Source organism: Stenella coeruleoalba (assembly GCF_951394435.1).
Source record: "Stenella coeruleoalba genome assembly, chromosome: 16".
NCBI classification, from domain to species: Eukaryota; Metazoa; Chordata; class Mammalia; order Artiodactyla; family Delphinidae; genus Stenella; species Stenella coeruleoalba.
This window is the reverse complement of record NC_137162.1, coordinates 47,569,435-47,585,384: the sequence shown is the minus strand read 5'-3', so window position 1 is coordinate 47,585,384 and position 15,950 is coordinate 47,569,435. Positions and strand designations below refer to the sequence as shown.

At 53.7% G+C, this 15,950-nt stretch overlaps 1 protein-coding gene across 1 annotated transcript; it reads right to left on the bottom strand.

The window, feature by feature from the left end:
- Positions 1-6,101: 6,101 nt before the first annotated feature.
- Positions 6,102-15,950, bottom strand: RBP3 (retinol binding protein 3; the record flags this gene model as incomplete). Its single annotated transcript, XM_079900583.1, has 4 exons — positions 12,504-15,950; positions 10,081-10,271; positions 8,076-8,218; positions 6,102-6,580 (listed from the first exon to the last, which is right to left on the bottom strand). Exons 1-4 carry the CDS (start codon positions 15,549-15,551, stop codon positions 6,102-6,104), a joined length of 3,861 nt encoding a protein of 1,286 aa, XP_079756709.1. The 5' UTR covers positions 15,552-15,950.

Genomic DNA, 15,950 nt, shown 5'->3' with positions numbered 1-15,950 from the left:
AGATGGAGTTCATTTTGGTAAAAATCGATGTAGATGCAAGTTGCTTTGTAGCCATTCAAATTGACAGACGCCAAGATGACTTATGGAGGTGACGACTTACAGTTTATTAATGTGGCAGTTCCTGCTTGTCACCGGGCCGCGTTCCCAAAGTCCCCATGGCAGTTGAAGCCTGTCTCGTCCCTTTTCTCTCCTACTCTCCTATATCGACTTGAGATCAGTCACTTTTAATCATGACTTTGCCCACGCTCTCTCTGCCACCTTCCATCCCAGTTAAGAGCTGGCAGATAATGTTGCCACAGAACATCACATCAGCAGGTATGAATTTTACTCGACAATTCTGGGGTAAGAATCATCACATTCCTTAAATTCTCTATATCTAATTTAATCTGTTCTCTACCGTAATCCTATTCTGGTAGGACAGGCAGTTTGTCTTTTTAAAATCCCTCCCCTGTCTCTCCAGTTTACAGAACATTCCCCAGCACCTCCCACCTAGGAATACCCTCTCTTAGCATCAAGCAGCGTCCCCATGCCGTGTTGGTGTCTTCGCCTCTATCCTCCAACGTGCTCTGGATCTTCTCCCAGGATCTCAGCCCTGGTGGTTTTCTGGCAATACCATCATTAGGCAGGTAACACAGGAGCCACTGAGCCAATAAACAGAAAGTCTTGGCTTGCTTTTTGGACAATGGAAGAGAAAATACCTATAGTGGCTGGAAAAATAGCAAATTATATCTCAATATATGACCTCCCAGACAGCAGCCATTCCATTAAGGTTTCTAAAAGTCCCCCAAATGTGCTCATGCGGCTAAAATGAGACATTCTGATTTCAGATCCATTTGAGTTCTCAATTTTTACCGAGATTTGCTCTTCTTTCTGCTTTTATCTGGAAGAGAAGTAAAACCTTAACAAGGCCAGGGTCCTAGGTCCATATCTACGTCTGGCCAATTTCTGAATCTTAGACCGCAGAGTCTACTCAAAAGACTATATAATTATGTTAATGAAAGTGTGTGTAGCCCACTGGGCTTGGGGAGAGCGGAAGGAAGGGGAGGCGAGGATCAACCTGACACCTGGAGCTCGTGTGTCCTAGGTGAAGGTTCCTTAGTGCCAGGCCAAGTGCAGCTCTCAAGAGAGGCCAGAAATCAGGACCGTATGTGGAATTGTCTCTCTAAAAAACTGATGGCCAAAATGGCATGGACTTAAGGAAGCACGTTAGTGGTGGTGGCGTGGGGAGGGGCAGGAACCACCAGCTGGAGACCCCTAACTCTGTTATGCTCCCAGCCTTTGAACCAACTGGGTGGTGGGCCTGGCCCTGCTAACCTCACAGTACTGCCCTGTTACTCTAGGCACAGGGAGAGACCCTATAGAGGGGTGAAAGTCAGCAGGCGTTGTCCTAAGGTAAACCTCCCAGCCTTTCTTTCCTTGGGAGGTGCTGCCGCCCCCTGGTGGCAGCATGCCTTCCCTGCAGGCCACTTCTCTTCAGAGAAGGCGTTTTACATGCCCTGCCTATATGTATAATTTTGTTTTTATTTTTTGTAGTAGAAGTCATGTGTGAGGTCTAAACATCATATAGTAAGATATGAAATCCATAGAATAAAACTTTTATTTTAAAAACAAATTATTCTCCAATGTGTTTTGATTTGTGCCGCGTCCTAGAAAAGAAGAATTTTTGGAAAGCAATTTTGTTTTTGTTTTTGTTTTTTTTGCGGTACGCGGGCCTCTCACTGTTGTGGCCTCTCCCGTTGCGGAGCACAGGCTCCGGACGCGCAGGCTCAGCGGCCATGGCTCACGGGCCCAGCCGCTGCACGGCATGTGGGATCTTCCCGGACCGGGGCACGAACCCGTGTCCCCTGCATCGGCAGGCGGACTCTCAACCACTGCGCCACCAGGGAAGCCCAGGAAAGCGATTTTGAATGGGCGTTGGGGAGACAGTGCCTTCTGGAAGGAGGGTAGCCGTTCTTGTTCTTTAAATGTAACTTTTTCTTCCCCGGTCACCTTATGTTTTCCTGGCGCAGGAGACAGGAAGCCAGTAGCCTCTGATACCCTTGCTATTCTAAGCTGCCTGGATTAGTAGGCTATTTTCACTGCCAGCCACCCTGATCTGCAAGGTAGCAAGGAGGTCCTTAGGCAGCTAATCCTATAGAAACCAGGAAGTGTGAGTTGAGCGCTCTCCACTAGGGACCTTGGAGGCAGGTTTCTTTGCCCACAGATGTGATTCGGGCTGTATCCTTTTTCTTTCGAAGTTGTATCCTTTCATTGCATTAAAGCTGTGTGGGTGGCCATGACCCTCACTGACACACAGACGGGGCATCTGCTTCGTGTTGGGCTGTTTGGCAAATGGAGGCACACAGGAAGCAGGAGGGTGAGTGAGATGGGAGAAGAGCTGGGGTCCTACCCTCTGGTGCTCCAGCATGGTGCCTGAGAGCTGGGTCAAGTCTCCAGCAACGATCCTGATGGTGAAGGTCCAGCCTGTCTGTGGCTGGGGCTACCCTGGGAAAGGGGGTGGACGGCCTGGTCCAGCCCCTCTCACAGCACATCAGTGGGTGCCTTGAGGGGTCCTCAAGCAGGGGGACATGGGAGGAGGTTGCATGGCAGAGCAGTGGCCCTGGCTACAGGCCGGAACACAGAAATGGGGCAGGAGGCTGTGGTGGGGATTTAGGTACCGAGCCAGGACCTCAGGACAAGGCAGGGGGGATGCACGATGCAGTTCATTGTAAGAAAGCAAAGTCTGTGGCTGGTTGAAGCGGAAAAGGATACCTTGAGAGGAGCCAGGGCTGCACCCAGTGTTGGGTGGGCAAGCAGGGGGCCCAGGCTGAATAGTAGGCAGAAGCAAGGAGCTACTCGGCAGGACCTCAGCTGTGGTCAGGCAGGGGAACCGCCTCTGGAAGGTGCTGCTTCTGCCCCTGATAAGTCGGGGCATGGCCCTGCTGCCCTGCACGCTGGACATCTGGTCATTGCTGCTACCAAGCTTCCCTGGGTCACTTGCTCCATAAAAAAAAAAAAAAAAATGTACTGCATAGGGGCCTCTGGTTGGCCCAGGCAGGACCACATGTCCCATGTCCATACCCCACAGCCAGAGAGCTGGAAAAGTGAGCGTCCAGGACATCTGGTTTCATGGTGGGGGAATGGTTACAGCTGACATTGGCCAAGTACTAGATTAATCATTCAATCTACACAGCCCCAAAAGTGCTATTATCTCGTCCATCGCATGGATGAGGAAACTGAGGCACAGAGATGTGAAGTAAGTTGCCCAGAGTCACACAGCCTGCAAGTGGCAGGGCTGGCCTTCCTATCTGGGCAGGCTCAAGCTGGAACCTGAGCTCCTAACCACCTCTCTGCTTCTGAGTAAGTCTGTTTCCCACAGGTGCATATGGGGAGCAATTCTCTGAACATCCAAAGGGGGTGCAAATGCTGGTGGCCTAAAGGAGGGCAAACATCCACTGTGTTAGGTGTGTGACCGCCAGTGAATAACTGATCCTGTCTAAGGCTCTGGGCGGAGCTGACTCTGGTGGAGGTGGTAACAATGGATGTCCATGTGGTGTGAAGCTCAGAAGAGAGATCTGTGTATGTCACCCACTCTAAACCGCTCCGCCCCTTCCCCTGTTTAAGACCCACCAGGGTATTTGCCATCTGTGACCCCACAGTGCCTGTGGGACACCTTAAACAAATTAAGCTGCAGGAAACACCAGTGGTGCAAATCAAGGAAATCCAAAAGATGTGAAAGGAAAACCCATAAAAAAATGAACAACCACTAATGATCACTAAGGTATAGATAGTGAGTCAGTTATATAATTTATGTTATCTTATTTATTATATTTTTGGAATAATGATGGCTGCATTTGAAAATAATGATATATGCTAATTATAAGGATTTAAGAAAAAGAGAAAGTATAAATAAGAAAGTTAAAACATCACCCCAAGGCTTCCCTGGTGGCGCAGTGGTTGAGAGTCCGCCTGCCGATGCAGGGGACACGGGTTCGTGCCCCAGTCCGGGAAGATCCCACATGCCGTGGAGCGGCTGGGCCCATGAGTCATGGCCACTGAGCCTGCGCGTCCGGAGCCTGTGCTCCGCAACGGGAGAGGCCACAGCAGTGAGAGGCCCGCGTACCGCAAAAAAAAAAAAAAAAAAACATCACCCCAAATGCTACCATCTAGAAGAAACCATTGTTTGATTTAGGTAATCATCTCATAGCTGTGTGTATATATATATTTTATATATATATATATATATATATATATAATATATATAGTATATATTATATATATATATATATACACACACACCTACATATATATGCATGTATATATATGTATGTCTCTTTGTGGGTGTATGTGAGAGAGAGAGAAAGAGGGAGGAGAGAGAGTCCTAGAGTGTAAGCATATGATGTGGTCACACATGTGCCTGGGTAGCAGTAGGTTTAATGAAGAAAACTGTGAGATCACAGTATGTATGATAACTACTAAAATACGATCATGCCATGAATCTTACTGGAATTTAGCAGGAGGAAAAGGAGCTGGAGAGAAATCTTGCTTTCCATCAGGGCTTTCCAGTTTAGACAGGGTTGTTTTGAGGTGTTCTAGTGGAGAAACCCCTAGGGATGGTGGTGGCCCAGATTCCCCAGATCTCTGAGGTCTAGGGAGGGAGCTGATGAAGTCCAGGCCATGCCTGGTGCCCTGGGGAGTCGCCTGTGGCAGCTGCAGCCTGGACTCACCAGAGGGCCGGGCCAGACAGGACCAGAACTTCATCCTCACCCCGCAGTCCTGGAGCCTGGAGCTCTGGGAGCAGGATTGTGCGCTGGGATCTCCCTGCCCTCCTGGCCTCGCCCCACCATGACTTTGGGCAGAGACTCAGAGGTCTCTCATTTTTGGGTCCCTGTGACTCTAGCAGAGCAGAGTTTCATGGGCCCAGGGCACAAACCGGGGGCCTCTCATTCCCCCAGGTTACCCCTGGGCTCCAGGTCTCCTCCCAGGGCTGGCCCAACTCTGGGAGAGGTCTTGGGCTCTGCCTGTCTCAAACTGCTCACCCTGTTAGGAGTCAGCTTGGTCGCCAGAGCTGGCACAGTGACAGGCTGCACTTGGATAAGCAGGGCAGGTCCCCAGGCCACCACGCAGGGCCACTCTCCCCTCTGGTAGCAACGCTGCATGGCGGGATTCTGCGTGACACCAGAGCTCACTTTTGGGTCCCTGGCAGAAGCAGGAGAACAAGGTCATGGAAGGAACGTGAAGGAAAGATAGACTTGCTGTGTAGAATTGGATTGGGAGGGTTTAGGGCAGGGAGGAGAGGGTTCTAAGTGAAACTGAACTTGTCTCCATGTGTCTGAGGGCTGCCACTTGGAGGAAAACATAGTTTTGCAGCTTCATAAGCATGTGTGTTTACTGTGTATCCACTGCCTGTGTCAGGTACCATGCCAAGTGCTGGGCAGTAGGAGACGAGGATGCGTAGGACGGTTTCCACCCCTGAGGACTACACAGCATGGCGGGGACAGAAATGATCCCGGGGCAGACTGGGAGAGGTACACTACTGGGGAAGATGCAGGTGCAGGGAGGACAGAATGGGGACAGTGTAGCGGGGGAGTAGGGCTCCTGACCTCTGGGCCTGCACTGTCCCACATGGGAGCCACCAGCTGCAGCGTGGTTGCTGTGTGCTAGACACGTGACATGTGCCAATGGAGATGTACTGTAAGCGCGGGACACACACCGGATCTCAAAGACTTGGCGCAAAAGCATCTCATTCATAACAATTTTTATATTGAATTTGCACTGAGGTGATGCTACTGTGAATATAGTGGGTTAAATGAAGTATACTATAAAATTAATGTCACCTGCTTCCTTATACTTTCCTTAAAAATGTAAAGTGACGCATGTGCCTGGCCTCCGTGGCTCACGTTATGACGTTATTGGACAGAGACGCTCTAGTTGACAGCATGAGGACCAGGGGTTGGTGATTAAGAAGTGTCGGTGGAGATAGATATGGACTTCACTTCCCAGGAGGGGGTTGACCTTGAAGGGGGTGAGCTTCCTGTCCTGAGGTGTTCCAACAGAGAGGATGTTGGCCATTGGGAAGAGACCAGGTATATGAGCTCCAAGGGTACCTCTGATTCTCAAGCCTAACCAGAGGGCAGCAGGCCCCTTTGCTGCCCTTTGGGGGCCTCAGTCAGGACCTCATGCCTGGGTGCCCCCTGGACGTGTCCCGGAGGTCCCGGCCTTTTCTGGCTCTGACTGCGGTGGCCCTTGCGGCGGCCCTGCAGGCGTGGGCTCCGCCTCGCCCTTAGCAGAGTGTGCTGGAGCATCTCCTTGGCTCTGGCGAGGGCTGCCTCTGCAGGGACGGCCACGTCAGGCACCACGCCCACCCCTTCCCAGGAGCTGCCGTCTGCAGCCCCCACCGAGCGGGCAGTGGGGATGGTGATGTACAGGTCGGTGTCATCCACGTGGTAGGTCTGCGGCAGCTGGCAGCCCCCACTGGTCACTTCCCCGATGACCAGTGCCCGGCCCAGCCTCTTCAAGATGTAGGTAAATTCCTCTGCGGCGCCAGCTGTCAAACTGCTGGTCAGAATGACCATACTCTTCCTGGAGCCGTAGCGTTCACCTGCAGGATAAAAGGCCCTTCAAAATAGGGAGTCAAGTCCCCACCTGGGCACCTGCCTTCTCCATACTGCTTAGACTCCAGAGAGGAGGGCCAGGGATTTAGTTCTGTGTCCTTGTGTCCACAGGCAAGTCACCCCACCTTTCTGAGCCCCAGTTTCTGCATCTGCAAAATGGGGATAAGGAAGTGTGCTGTATCCCGAGCATGCCAGTGCTTGAGAGATTTTATCACCAGTGATGGGAAGAGGCTGGGCTGACTTACCCGAGAAAAGGGCTAACCTGACCAGACTCTCTTCACTTTGGACCCTCAGAAAAGCCAAGTTCGTGACTTAATGACGACAGCCCTCTAGGACAGTGATGTCCAATAGAAAAGCAACATGAGCCCGAATGCAAGCCACATACGTCATTTCAAGTTTTCTAGAAGCCACATTAAACAAGTTAAACAAAATTGATAAAAGGAATTTTAATACTGTTTTATCTAACTCAATAAATCCAAAATTTGTTCCTCTCAAAATGTCATCAATAAAATTATTGAGATATTTTACATCCTTTTTTCTCATAAAAAGTCTTCAAAATCTGGTGGGCACTGAACACTTTATGCCTCTCAATCCATGTGTGGCATGTGGCTTCCGTACTGGACATCGCAATTCCAAGGCCCCATGATCTGCAGATCTGTTTTTAACGACTGGTCTTGAATGTCTATTTGAATTGAGAATTCATCTGGTCCTGTTTTATTTACATTTTGCAATATTATTGAATGTATATCTTGGAAGATTCCCTCCAAATGCTTGTGTGATAAGGAAGTATGCAAATGAAAATTGCAGGGTACTTTTCTGATCGGAGGAGGCACAGCCCCCATTGGTTTCCCAGCCTCCTCTTTCCAGATGGATGAGCAGGTTCCTTGGTTTTGCAAGCTAGGCAAGGGAGATGGAGCAAGGCTATCCACCTGGGCTGTGGCTGGAGAGCCGTGGCTCTGTAAAGCGCGGGGCCTGTACTGCTTCCTCTGGCCACTGCTCTGGGCCCAGGGCAGTTAACAGAAGCCCCATCAGACTTATGAACTTCCTTTAGGTAGGTGTGCTGGGAAACTGCTGAGAGTTCAGGTGAGATGGAAAACCACTGGAAACGCTGTGGGATTTGGCGATGGCCCGAGGACCCTTCTAGCTTTACGTTTGTCTTGCAGGCTGATGGCTGCTGTGGCAGGAATGGCAGGCATTTTGGTTTTAGACAAACCAGTGTTTGAGTTTGGGAGCTATCACTTATTAGCTGAGTGACCTTAGACAAGATATTTGACCTAGCTGGGACTCATTTTTCTCCTCTAGAAAATAGGTATAATGGTACATGTTTTGCAGGGATTAAAGGTCTTATGTACAGAGTACATGGCATAGGACGGGGGCTTTATATTCTAGCTACAGTTACTTTTACCCGAACCCAAACTGTCTTTCCTTGATTTCCCAGAAGCTTCCAGAATGATAATAGGAAGGAAAGGCTCCTGTACCCACCTTCGAGCTGTGCGTGGGTCCAGAGCTCGCTGACAGAGTCATTGGGCCGGTTGTAGATTTTGTCCAGCAGAATAGGTGGGCCTTCGTCGAAAAAGTAGGAGCATATGGCGGAGATGGAGGAGGTGGGACCACCGATGTTGAACCTGAGGGAAGGGAAATGTTGCCCACTGAGGGGCGGAGCCCACAGGGAAGCCCTCGGTGCCCCTCTGGGTGCCCTAATCCTTGCCCTGTGGAGGGTTCTAATTCCAGGCAGCCTCAATCTGGTGTCCTTTCTTCCTCCTACAGAATTCTTTGGTTGGCATTTCCCAGAGTACAAGATTCTTGAGAACCAGAGACTTTGTGGTCAAATTCATTTAGAAAATACTGCATAACTTACCCACCCCTTCTGTTCACACATTAATACATTATGTGGTACATATTGTATATGTTATATTAAAGGCCCTAAGTCCTGCAGTCTGGAACTTGTTGATAAATTTCCCCAGCTTACTGACCGTGGACTGTTCCCATGCACCCATGCTGCCTGCACATTTTGAGAGCACTGTCTTCCCTAGTTTCATGCTTGATAATTTCACAAAACCCACTAGGTATCTTAGCTGAGGTGTCCTAACACGGCTCTTAGTGTGGTGGAGTGTTCAGAGTTGTGGAACTGCATTGGGGGTGGGGGATCCTGTGATCATTCCAGGCTATTTGGATTTGTCCTGCTGTGTGACCTCACTGGGCCCCTGTCTCCTTATTTGTGAAACGAGGAATCCTGGGCTGGCAGTGTATTAGGAGTCTCTTCCAGTTGATGGTCTAGGATGGGTTCAGGGCCCATGACTTCGGCATCTGAACCTCCAAACCTTGGCTTGGAAGGATCTTTAAGCAAAGCACCCCTATGGGCTGGGTCTCCTCTTTAGAAAAATGTGGATGACACAGTTAAGCAGAAAGGGACTTAGCATGAGGGCCATTTGGATGGTCAATAGAGCGTTTGAAGAATAAAGTCATCAGAGGTGCCACAGGAGTCCCCAGGCTCAAGTTCTGTGTATACCCAAAGCCAAGCCCTGGGAGATGGTTCATCTTCCAGGGAGGAGAGTCTGCCTCTGGGATCCAGTGCCACCTAGTGACGACTAAGAATCACGAGAGTTTTGCAGGCCAGAAGCCAGAGCTCCCTCTCAGTCAATCCAGCAGCTGGGGATGGGGGGCGGGGCGGGAGGGAAAGTGTCCAATTCCCAGGGGAGCTGGCTCCCCCCTTCCCAGTGCCCAGGGAAGGTGCCCAGGGCACGTCTGCTGATGGCCCCGGGAGTGACAAGAGGTCTGGTTACTGAAGGACATTCTTCTACCCATTACCCTCCCAAGTCCCCTTCCCCAGCTCTTGGAAGGAAACTCAACCTGTATGAGGCATACCTTCACAGAAGCAGATGAGAGGTCTAGCTGAAAGCATCCCCCCAACAATCATTTTGTAGTGTAAAGAGTTCTTTTTGCAACAATAGTGGCTAAATCGCAAATTCTCTCTGGGCCACTGGCTTTATGATTCTCATGACCAGGGTTGTCCTGGGCTGATTTCGTGAGATGTGAGACACAAGCACAGGTGGAAGCCTAGCTGTCGCAAACACGGCTGATCATCAGAGTCACCTGGATGTTAAATATACAGATCGCTGGACCTCACTCCTGGGGCTCTGGATTCAGCAGGGAGGGGTCCTGGAATCAGTGTGTTCAAGGTCACCCTTCTCCTCTCTCCTCACTGAATCCTGTGACTAGGTAAGTTTGGGGACCACTGAATTAGCTCAGTGGTTCTCAGCCTTGGTCACCTGAGCTTAAAAAAAACCAACAGTGGTGGGGCCCCACCTGGCTAATTAAACCAGAACCCCAGAATAGCTGGCCAGAGCCCTGAGAGCCAGGTGGGCTATTCCACTTGGGTTCTTCCCGGCGTCCCAAGGTCCTTTCATCCCTACTAGACTCATGGCTTTGACTGTCTTCCAGCAGCTGCCCCAGCCTCGCTGGGAACTGCTGAGCCCCGCCCACTGACCTCATGTCGACAATCAGGGCGTCCGTGTGTACAATCTTCTTCCAGACGTGCTCCACCAGCAGCTCGGAGACCTGGGTGAGCAGCTCACAGTCCCCAAACATATCAAACCTCAAGTAGCCAATGTTGCCCTCAAGCACATTAGTGTGGAAGGAAAACTTGATCAGGTCTTCAAAGACTTCAGGGGAAGGGATCTGAAAGAGTGGGAGGTCAGCTCCGTGTCAGGAGAGGAGAGATTTGAAAGCTCAATTTTTTTTTTTTTAAGGTTCTGAGTATCTTTATTTCATTATTGACCATAGTACTTAAATGGACAGTTAGCTCCGCTAAAGAAGAAAGTCCAGGTCAAACTCTCCCATAGCCATGTTTCCCTGTTCTCCTGCCAAACCGTGCCCAGCATCCACCCACTGTCACTTCTGCCAGATACAGTGAAAGGTCAGATTTGAAAGTGGGTGTCATGGAGGTCCTTTATATCATGAGATATATTGAGCCCATGGGAAGGGAGCTAACATTTCCTAAGGAGGTTGTAGGTGCCAGGGCCTTTCCTGATGGTATCCAGGAGGTTACATGGGTAGTGGGCCTGGGATATGAACCGCAGTGAGTGGTCAGCAACCTCCTTACAGGGAATGCTCATGCGTGCCAACCTCTCACCCTGGCGTCAGAGCTGAAAGGCCCAGGCACGGTCTCCCCTGAGCTCCCCAGACACTTTTTGTCTCTGAGCTCATCGTCTAAAGACATCATCATCTGAAGACATGAACTACTGGGCCCTTGAGTCTTTACCAGGGATCTGGCCCTGTGCTGAGCATGTTGTAGCAGTTTCTATAGAGAAGACACTATTATCCCCATCTTTTTACTGAAAAAAATTGAAGCACAGAGTGATTAAGTAACTTGCCCAAGGGCACACAGCCAGTAAGTGGAAGAGCCAGAATATGAATCCACACCAGGTGACTGCAAACCAGGAACACCCCTGCTGACTAGGCCACCCAGCCTCCAGGCCTTGTGCTGACCTCAGTCACAAGCCCTTTGGCCACGGGCCGCTCTCCTCTGTACCCCTCCGGGCCTCAGTTCCTCTTTTTGTAAAATGGGATAACAGTTTGGCAGTAGATGCTTTTGGTGCCCTCAGCCCTCCTCTGATTTCAGCCACAGCTTGACCCAGGCTGACAGGGCTTTGCCTCTAGCATACCCTTGTTTTTTACTCTCTACTTCAGGACCTTCTCCAAGCTGCCCCAGAATCTGAGAGCGTTCATGTCCCCAGGGGGACCTTCAGCGAACAGAGAGCGGGAGCCGCGGGGTCACGTCTGCAGAGGCATTCCTCACACTCGTCAGGGTGCTGTTGCAGTCTTCAGAGGCAACAGGCTCCATGATGCGCCCACACTTCCTGTCCCACTTTCCCCGCTCCCTCACTGCTGCTTCAGTGACCACCTCCCACATCAACGGACCGCACCTAAGCCCCTGTCTCAGGTCCTGGCTTCGAGGGAACCAGGACAAATGCTTCCCTGCCTACTTGTTGTGACTATGCAGTTATATCATAGACGATAAACACCATGGAGAGGTGTTGGAAAGGTGCTTTAGATCCAGCTCTTTGCTGATGGGAGTGCTTGGTGAGTCCTGCGGTGTGCTTTGGCCCTTGGTCGGGAGAACTCTTCCCTCATCTACCCTGCAGCAAAACTCCTCAGCCTTGATTTACCTTTTCAGTGTTCCCCAGACCTGCAGGGCTGGCTTCAAATATCTTGACCACACAGCCTGGCCCAGAATTTCCCATTCAGTTGGCCCTTGTATCGTGGTGCACGCCCACCCGGCGCAACTCCTTTGGGAGACAGTACTTGGCATTGCGGGAGGGGAGGAGAAGGCAGTCGGTGCCTAACCAAGGCAGCCTCACTGCAGGGGTTGTTCAGGCTGTGCGTGGACGCTCCTGGACCTGTCCCCAGGCTCCATGCTCTAGATCCAAGGCAACTGTGATGCCAGGACCTGTGCTGATTCCCTGTCTCCATCCCCCGACTCATTCACACAAACTGCAAACCCCTGAGGCAGGCAGGTGACGTGGGTACACACACACCCCACGTTTCCAGAACAGGAAATCACGGGGACCCATGTGACTTACCAACCTCTTTCTCCAACACTGACAACAAGAAGCCCTACAAACCCTTGCATTCGACCCAACCAAGAGTGAAGCTCCTGCTATACCAGCACTTTTCAAACTGAGCTCCTGTGGGTACCGATGTTCTACTGAGGTGCTTAGGGACCTCGTGGACATATGAGGGACTGGAGGACAGGGTGAGAGAGAGGAAAAGATGTGACTGGTGAAAAATTTAACATGAAAACACGTCTGGAAGCCGTTGCTTTGCACCCTGCACAGAGCCCTGGATGTGCGGACCGTTGGTTGACTCTCTCCTGGGACTGTGCTGGACCAAGTCTCCCTTGTAACTCACCTGCATGGGTACAATCCCAGGAATGCGGTCCTTGGCATCCTCAGGGATATGGGCTGTCTTCAGGTGTGGGTCCCCGGACAGCACCTGCAGGTCAGCCTCCAGCATCTCGGCCAGGGCAGCTTCTGAGGTCACCCTGGCATAGCGGCTCTGCAGACGGCTCAGTTTGGATGCCATCTTGGCTCCCAGCTCGGGGGAGGCGTAGTTATCTGCCACGAGCTTCCCAGCTGTCTGCAGCACAGTGGGCACCTTGGCACGCAGGGCCACTATGTCCTGGGCTGTGGAGAGGGCCACGCTCATGGGCACGGTGATGTCTGGCTCCACCCCAGCCAGGTCCCAGGCCTCGCCGGTGCTGGCGCTCAGGGCCATCTGCGTGGGCATGGAGGCATATAAGGGGCTGCTGCCCACCTGGTAGATGCCCACAGAGAGCGCCCCTCCAGCCGTGGGCTCCCCGATGATGGTGGCGCGCTGCAGGTCCTGCATGGTGTGGGCGAAAGCCTCAGCCGCCGACCCGCTGGTGTGGCTCACCAGGATGTAGAGGTCCTTGTGGGAGCCGTAGCGCTGGCCTGCCACCTGGGGCAGGGTCCACACCTCTGTGACCCTCGACGTGGCCCTGTCAAAGACGGAGTAGAGGTGCTGGCGGGGCTCTGCCTCGAAGAAGTAGGAGCAGAGCAGCGGCACGGCCGTGGAGTAGCTGCCAGGGTTGTAGCGCAGGTCGACCACCAGCGCGGGCGTGTCTACCAGCTTCTGCCACACCAACTGTACCAGCTGCGGCCCGATGGCCCTCACCGTCTCCAGCTCAGCCATGGCGTCGAAACGCAGGTAGCCCAGCCGGCCCGGCAGCACCTCTGTCTTGAACAGGGCCTCGATGAGGTAGGAGAGCTCCTCTGGGGAGGGGACGATGGGAGGTGGTAGGGGCACTTCCTCAGCCACCATCTCGCCGGGGCTGTGGAACACCAGCAGACGGTGGTCTCCAGACATCTCCTGCAGGTCTGCCGTGAGCTGGGAGGCCAGCGACTCCAGGTCCACTGCTGTGCGGTAGGCCCCCTGGGCCAGCTTGGCTTGCAACACGGCGCCTGTCTGCCCCACGACCTCTGGCCGAGCATAGTGGGCCTCCAGCAGGTGCCCCGTGCCCTCCACCAGCTCCCCCAGGCTTCGGTGGAACTCCAGCACCTCCTGGGCTCTGTCCAGGGCTTCCTCAGCCAGTACGATGGCATCGGGGACCACGCCGCCCCCCAGCCAGCACTCGCCATGGTTGTCGATGAAGGTGAGCACGGGCACTGTGAGCGCCAGGCCGCCCTCGGGCGTCTCCAGCAGGGGCACCGTGTGCGTGTGCAGCAGGCTGCCCGCCGTGATCTCGCCCACCAGCGTGGCCCAGCCGAGCGACTGCATGAAGAAGGCCAGCTCCTCGGCTGCGGTGGCGGTACGGTGGCTGGTGAGCAGGTACACCCCGCGCTGGGTGCCGTATGGCTGGCCCAGCAGCTCGGTCTGGCTGAAGTGCTCCTGCGTGACATTGGTGCGCCGGTCGTAGGTGGTGAAGAGACGCACGGGGCCGGCGTCGGGTCCCTGGAAATAGGAGAGCAGCAGGGGCACGGCGGAGGACGGCCCCCCAGGGTTCTGCCGCAGGTCCATGATGAGGTGCTCCGTGTCCTGCAGGGGCTCCCACACCTGGCGCAAGATGTACGGGGCCAGCACTCCCAGCACTGAGGCGTCAGCAAACCTGTCAAAGCGCAGGTAGCCCACGTTGCCCGGCAGCACGGACACCTGGAACACGGAGTCCACCAGGGCCCGCCGGGCAGCCTCGTCCTCGGGCACTTCGGAGACCATCTCTGGGGGGTCTTCAGCTTCGTCCTCGGGCCCAGAAGAGGTTTCTTTGGACCTGACCACCTGCACCAGGAGCCTGGGGTCCTCGGACACGGCCTGCAGGCCGGTGTTGAGCTTAGTGACCAGATCCTCCTCGGAGACCACCGAGGACAGGTCCATGTTGGCCAGGTGGTGCAGCAGGGCGGGCACGCGGTCCACCAGCGTGTAGTATTCCCGCAGGGCCTCCTGCAGGCGCTGGATGACCCCCGGCAGGGCACGGCGCAGCGTGAGGATGGCCAGGGCCTTCTCCAGGGCCTGCTCGGCCGGTGTCCCCACACAAGGTAGCACCCCGCTGCCCTCCCAAGTCTGGCTGCCCTTGCCCAGGGGCCCCAGGGACCTGGACACGGGCACTGTGAGAAAGAAGTCAGATTGGCCTATCCTCAGCTTCTGGAGGTCCAAGGCCCCCCCCACAGTCCGCTCGCCCACCACGATGGCCCTGCGCATCTGTTTGAGGATATAAGCGATGTCCTCAGCCACACCCCCTGTGCGACCACTGGTGAGGACCACCACATCCTTATCGGCACCGTAGTTGTCTCCTAGGACTTCGGGGAGGGTCCAGATCTCAGTGGTCGTATTAGAGGGGCGATCGTAGATGGTATCCACATGCAGGACTGTGTTCCCTGGGTGCAGGTAGGAGATGACATAGGGGATGCCGGAAATGTGGCCCCCAGTGCAGTGGCGGAGGTCCAGCACCAAGGCAGAGGTGCCCATGAGCTTCCTCCAGACGTTGGCCGCCAGGAAGCTCCTCAGCTTGCTCATCACCTCCTGGCCCGGGATGTCGTCCACCCGCAGGTAGCCCACATTGCCTTCCAGAACCTCATGGCGGAAGCCGTTCTGCAGTCCCGCAATGAGTTCCTCTAGCGTGAGGTTCTTGAGTGCTGGGGCTTGCCGGGGAGCCTCGAGGGTGCTGGGCTCGTAGGAGATGACCAGGCGAGGGTCGTTCAGGGAGCTCTGCACGCCAGCTGTCAGCACGTGGGCCAGCGTCTGAGGGTCTGAGATGGCCAGGATCTCACGACTCTTGATGGCCTGCTCGATGGCTTCCTGCATCCCCATCAGGTTCTCTGGGAAGCAGTAGTTATCCAGGAGGACCTTGGCCATGTCCAGCACCAGGCTCGGCTGGAATAGGTGTGTAGGGCCAGCCAGGCTGCAGAGCAGCATGGGCAGGAGCAGGGCCCATTTTCTTGACATGGGGATCCAGAGGGAGGGCTGGCTCCTGCACAAAAGCTCTCGACACCGTGCGCCAGGCAACAGCACTGCCCTGCGCGGCTGCCTTTCTCCCGCGTCCTTCTCAGCCAGCGGACAGAAGGTCTGGGGCTAAACACGGGAGTTGGGGTGCAGCTTCCAGCTCCGGTAAGCCTTTAATCCTGTCTAATTCAAGCGCATCAGCCCTGGGGACTGGGGAGAAGCGGCGGAAGTGGTTTGACTCAGAAGGTATGTGGGGTCTCATCTTGCTGCGCCACCTCTGGTAGACTAACGTGAATAACTACCGTTTGAGTTCCTGCCACGTGCCACGCACTGTGTTCCATGCTTTACAGGCTGACAGTCTCCACCTTGCAAAGCAGAGTTATTAACCTGCAAGTAAATATC